The sequence below is a fragment of the Jaculus jaculus genome, chromosome 15 (assembly GCF_020740685.1).
Source record: "Jaculus jaculus isolate mJacJac1 chromosome 15, mJacJac1.mat.Y.cur, whole genome shotgun sequence".
Lineage (NCBI taxonomy): Eukaryota > Metazoa > Chordata > Mammalia > Rodentia > Dipodidae > Jaculus > Jaculus jaculus.
In genome coordinates this window covers 65,589,508-65,595,507 of record NC_059116.1, presented here as the reverse complement: position 1 = coordinate 65,595,507, position 6,000 = coordinate 65,589,508, and the positions used below count along the sequence as shown (strand labels likewise).

The 6,000-nt window shown below is 44.0% G+C and overlaps 1 protein-coding gene across 4 annotated transcripts in view; it reads right to left on the bottom strand.

The window, feature by feature from the left end:
• Positions 1–2,749: 2,749 nt before the first annotated feature.
• Positions 2,750–6,000, bottom strand: part of Fam107b (family with sequence similarity 107 member B) — a 268,615-nt gene continuing 265,364 nt past the window's right edge. For all 4 annotated transcript variants that reach the window (XM_004662367.2, XM_045135144.1, XM_045135145.1 and 1 more), the window contains 2 exons: positions 5,787–5,937; positions 2,750–5,329 (listed from right to left, as the gene is read on the bottom strand). In XM_004662367.2, the coding sequence (XP_004662424.1) occupies positions 5,213–5,329; positions 5,787–5,937 (268 nt within the window). In that variant the 3' untranslated portion in view covers positions 2,750–5,212. The remainder of the gene's footprint in view (positions 5,330–5,786; positions 5,938–6,000) is intronic.

Below are 6,000 nucleotides of genomic sequence, written 5' to 3'. Positions count from 1 at the left end.
GTAAGTGTTTTCTCCCCTTTGCCATCTCCCCAACCCTGCAAAGTTTTTGCAAGTGTAAAAATAATGAACATAAGACTTGATTTTCAAGATAGATTTATAAGCTATTTTTAGTATACTAATCACTGAATTCAAAGTATGGGTTATATATTGCTTAAGGAGTTGGAAAGATTCCAAAGAAGAGACAGTGAAGGGAGAATTTTTCTTCCTTCTTAAGTCTTCAAAATGCCAGCAGGCAGGGCCTGAGCAGGGAAAGTAGCGGAGGAAGGCCAAGGAAATAGTCACGTCCAATAGGAGGCAGTGAGAGAGCAGGAGGAAGGCTGACAAAGATGGAGCTCCAGGAGAGGAAAGGGTTGAGGTAGAATGTTCTGTTGGTTAGAATTCACTGTTTGTTAAGTGTGGGCTCATCATATTCAACAAGTGTAAGGAGCAACACACCCATTCCTCTTTCTTTCTCTTTTTAGCTCTGCTCAAAAATGAGTAATTTTTTAAAGGGCTGGCGAAATGGCTTAGTGGTTAATGGTGCTTGCTTGCAAAGCCTGCTGGCCCAGAGTTCGATTCCCCAGTACCCATGTACAGATGCACAAAGTGGTTCATGTATCTGAAATCTGTTTTCAGTGGTAAAAGTCCCTGGCATGCCCATTCTTTCTTTCTCTCTGCTTAAAAATAAAAACATTTCTTAAAGAAATCCACACGCGTGTATGTATTTGTTCTTATACTTACACACACACACATAGGACAACATCCCAGTGCTGTGAACATAGTTTCAATAACTAAGTGTGCTTTTTGCCACTCTTTAGAAATTAACATAGTACTAGAAAATCTAGGAACATATTGAGAGATATCAAAAACATCCCCAGTTGATAATCACGCATTTTCTCATGAGGAAAAGCAGTAGAAATTGTGATTGTGAGGCTACCATAAAGATTTCATCTACCCTTAAGCCTTGGGAATAAAACACTTCATTTCTTACTGTACCACTGAATATGCCCTGGCAGTATTATTTTAATACTGTGCTGTAGTATTTTTTAAACTTGCCTTTTCTTTCATTTGTTCGTCTTTTGCTTGGTTGTGTGGGCACACGTATGTGCCCATGTGGTGCCGCATGTACTTGCTTGTGGTGGGGTGCGTTCACCTGCGGTAGCCAGAGTGGACTGCTGAGTGTCCCTCGTAAGTGTTCCTCTGCCACTGGTATTGGAGCTGTGTCTCTTGGCAGAGTTGCTATTTTTTGTTTTGTTTTTCTTGCGGCTCTGGAGTCTCCAGTCTTTGCTCCTGTACCAATGGGACTGAGGATACAGATGCAGGGGCCATACCCAACTGCTTGTGTGGGTCCTGGGGACAGAACTCAAGTAGGCTTCCTCGAGCCCTCATTTTTTGGGGGTGTGCATTATGTGTGGTGTGTGTATGCAGTGTTTACATGTATGTAAATGTGTGTGCCACATGCACACAAGTACAGAGACCAGAGGAAGACGCCAGGTACCTTCCTCTATCACTCTTTACCTTTTTTATTTCCCTGAGCTCCCGGTCTTCCTCAGGTAGACTGGCTGACGAGGGAACCCCAGTGCTCCTGTCTCCATCCCCTCAGCACTGGGGTTACAGGCAGGCGTGATGTCCAGCTTCTAACATGAGTGCTGGGATTAGCTCAGGTGCTCATGCTTCCAGAACATGCTGAGCCTTCTTCCCAGCCCCTCTTCTTCTCAAGCCAATATCCTGACAGACTCAAAACTGTCACACTGGGAAGCTGCCTGGTGATCCCAAGGGTGTGGCTACTGCGTTGCTCACTTCTGGGATCCATCTCTGCACAGGCTTTAGTTTATATATAACCTTAGAGACAGCAAATCTTTACTCTCCTAGCTAGAATTTTAAAGGAAAGGGCCCTGCCCCGCGTGGTGGTACATGCCTTTAATCCCAGCACTGGGGAAGCAGAGGTAGAAGGAATGTCGTGAGTTCAAGGCCACCCCAAGACTACATAGTGAATTCTAGGTCAGCCTGAGGTAGAGGGAGACCCTGCCTCAAAAAAAAAAAAAAAAAAAAAGGATTCAAAGACACTAAAAGCTAGGTAATTAATAACTTAATATGTTTAGAAAAGAAAGGTGCAATTGTTAAGTAAATGATAAGCAATTGAAACCCTCACACTATTTGAACCAGTAGTTACCACGTTGGCGTGGGTGCTTTCCCAGTAACTATTTCGGGGGGTGAACATGCTTAGCTAAGCAAAAAAATAAAAATAAAAAATCAGAATTACAATTGTATTATCTCACCAGCAGAAAAAGTAGCTCTTCCAAGACTGGAGAGATGGCTCAGCAATTAAGGTGCTTGCCTACAAAGTAGAAGGACCTGGATTCAATTCCCCAGTGCCCATGTAAAGCCCGACACACAAGGTATTGCATGCATCTCAAGTTCATTTGCAGTGGTACCCATTTTCTCTCTATCTGCCTCTATCTCAAAACTAAATAAATAAATGCTAAAAAAAAAATAAAGCCCTTCCAAAAATGCCATCCACTGTCCTATTGAGCTACCTAATTCTGAACTCTGAGCTAACACTGACAGCCACACTACTGCGTCACGTTTCCCGTATTCAGTGCCACCAGCACGTTAGCTTGAAGGTGTTTGGCATGTGTTCTTAGCCTCAACAGACCTACGATGATAGGACACATCTAGCATCAGAGGCGGCCCTGGAGCCACCTCCTAATCTTTGAACACCCCCCTCTGGGTCCACAAGCCCACCTGAAATAGAGCAGACAAACATGGCTGCGTGGTCCAAGCATGTGCTGATTTTTATTAAGAATAACTTTGGTTCTAAGAATTCTACCCTCAGTTCTGTAATACTTTCATTAAAAACAATTTTACAAGAGCAAATACAAAAAATATTAAATTATGAAAACAAATCCATTAAGGCTCCCTTTATATATATTATATACACTCAAACAGGTCAAGATTTCTCAGAGTAGAAGAATAGAGTCAACTGTTATAGCTTAGAAAGCAACACTATTTTATTACTAGGAGACTATAAAACAACTTAACTATTTTAAGAAAACTACAGAGTGGAAAAATGGAGCCATTTTTTCTTTTTCATTTTCTTGTCAAAAAATGACCCAAAGCACAAAACTGCTCAGCTGTTCCCGAGTCCCTGGGGTTTGAACAGCGCAGTGTTAGGTTCGAGCAGAGTGACTGCCGCGTCAAGCGTGGGCTCTGCGTCACGACCCAGCACAAGCCGTCCGCGCGTGCTGTTTCCAGCCTTCTTCTGGCCAGACCTTGCGGAACCAAGTACAGGTGGGTTTGCAGATCGGAGTGCGGCTAGGAGGAAATTTTTGTTAGTTCACTTCTTCTCAGTGGTGAATGAATCCTAGGGGACAGAATGGATTCTCCTAAAGGAACTGCTAAGAGCCTCTGAAAATTCAAGTGGGAAAATCACTTTCAAGGTGCAGATTTCAAGATCTAAACTCTATTTGGAGAAAAGATACAAGCCAACCCCGAGCCCTCACTTGACTGATTCGTCTTTCCTCCACACACACGGAAGGGGCATGCTCAGTGTGCACTAGAGTTGTTCTTTCACACACTGGTTCCTGCATCTGCTTCTCTCAGAAGGAAGGATGGCGAAGACAGTCACCACCCCGGGCTTCAAAAACATACTGTCTAATCTTAAACATCCGTTTTCTTCGGGTCATACTCACTGATGACACCAATAACCCAGGCGTAATCCAGTGACATGTTTCCCTAGTGAGCCGAGTTAACCTCCATTTACTTTTCTCTTGTTCACGTGTGGACTGAACATATGCCTGTCACCTACCAAACTAAAGTGTTCCCACAGAAAGCTTATGTCTATTCTGCTAATTAAGGACTCCAATGCTCTGCCTCCAGCTTTCTGTGTGTCATTAAAGGAAATATAAGAGGTCATCAGCGTAGAATTACCGGCTAGATCATCTCTATGGAGAACATACTAAAACACACAGAACACTCCCACAGCAGCAGTATAAAATGAATTTTGCATGAGGACTTTACTGCTATTTGCAAGTTGGATGTTCCTTGGAATAACATGTGAGCCAGCAAAGGAGCCTGAGCAGCCTTGCCCAGCACGTCTGCTTTTCCTGAGAGGTGCAATTCAGTAGTCAACACCCTCCTTACCTACGGCATCATGCTGAGAGGGCGCAGAAACAGCCCTTCTTCGTAAGAAACAAAAGGAAGGCGAGAGGTGAAATATATGCTCATTAGTCAGAAATTTTCAAAGCCTGGAATCTAATGATATTTAAAACGTACAAAGAGCACAAAGTCTTCAGTGAAACTGCCTAGAAACAGAGCTATACTCATGTCACATGAAATATCTAAAAGGAGTCTCCATTGCCCAGCTCCAAATGAGAATGTCCCTTACACTGCTCTCAGAAGAACTGAAAAGACATCACCTCTGTACACTTAACCCAGATTTTACAAATGAGTTCCATTTTCCAAAGGGTCAAGGAATTGTTTCATCTGGAGACTAGCTAAGTAAAACTGCCAAGATAAGCTAAACAGAAACCCCACTGGTTATCAAAACGACAGATGAATTTACACAATGTACCTTCTGGAGACGGAATGCCACCATGTAACATACTGCTACACAGAGAACCCAAAGGAATAACAATAGGGACATTCGTGTGTTTTTGACTTCTTGCCGCTATTTCTGACTTTCTGTGTGAGCAAAGGTAAGCGTTGTGCTCAACAACAACGTCAACATTCTCTGCTGTTAGTTCTCAAAATAAAATTTACAAATACCGGCTGTACCACAGTAAATGCATTTTGATGCAATCAAATTATTACCTAAGAGATAGCCAAAGGCAGAATTAACCACAATTTATTTCACTGTTAAAAGAAACAGGTTCTGTGCCCCATTAAACTTGAAATGAAAGAAAAATCAAGTAGCGAGACTCTCAAGCATTTCCAGTGTCCTCTTCCTATTTCTCTTTGCTTGTTTTTTGTTTTGTTTTGGTTGAAGTCTCTAAACACAGGTTCATGATTCCAACTGATGTGCTGCTGGTCCGTGTCTTTCATTTGGCGAATGGGAACTACGACTGTCACGGACGATTCGTCCACACAGTCAGTAGGGAAATCACACCCACTCCTTGTCGACAGCGAAAATTCTCTTTCTCGCTCAGCTGTGGTCCGGGATGAGCGCTTTATAGGCACCGAGACAGCTCCCGCGGCGACGGCCGAAGCACACCAGGTCCCTGGCAGCCACAGCTTATGACTCCTGGGCCTGGGCCACCTCCTGGCCTGTTCGCCTGAGGTTGCCTTTCACCTTCACAAACTCGGGGGCATTTTCTTGCTCTTCTTGTAATTTCTGCTTCTCAAGTTCAAGCTAAGTGAAATTCAAACATGGAAAATTACTTACAAACCTTCCAATTAGAAACTCTCCCTTGATCCCCACCTTTCAAAGAAGACATATGCATACAGGTTTGGGGACCTAAATCTGCAGCCCTGTGACTATTACCACAAACTGTACCCAGGATGACAGAATGGAAAACCAAGCCTGGGGCCAGCACCAGCTGCTCCGCCCAGAGTCTGTCTCAGTAAGGCTGACCTGCATCCACTCTCGGCCCTCTGAATTTAGAGTCATTTCTGGGCTAGCTCTGGCCTCTAGCTCTTCCTGTAGGTCCCTAAGAGGATTCTGAACTCTGCCCTGGATTGATTTATGCCAACTGCTGACATTTGCTTCTCACTGCTTCCCAGGGTCCACCTGTCAAAACTGACATGCACGCTGCAAGCCCTGCACCCTGCTTTGCAGGTCCCGGCTGCTTTTCCTCCCGCAGCCCCACCTGCTCCAGCTTCTGCTGCCGCTTCAACAGCTCGATCTCCAGGTCGGACTTCTTCTTCTGCGTCTCTTCCTCCTTCTGCTTTATCACTTGGTCTCGTTTTCTCTTTTCCATCACCTTCTGCAATTCTGGTTTATTCTGAGGGGCAAGACCTCTGCAAAGAAAGTATTTCAAAATATAAACTGTTAGCCTGATGCAAACAGCCTTCGTGACAAGA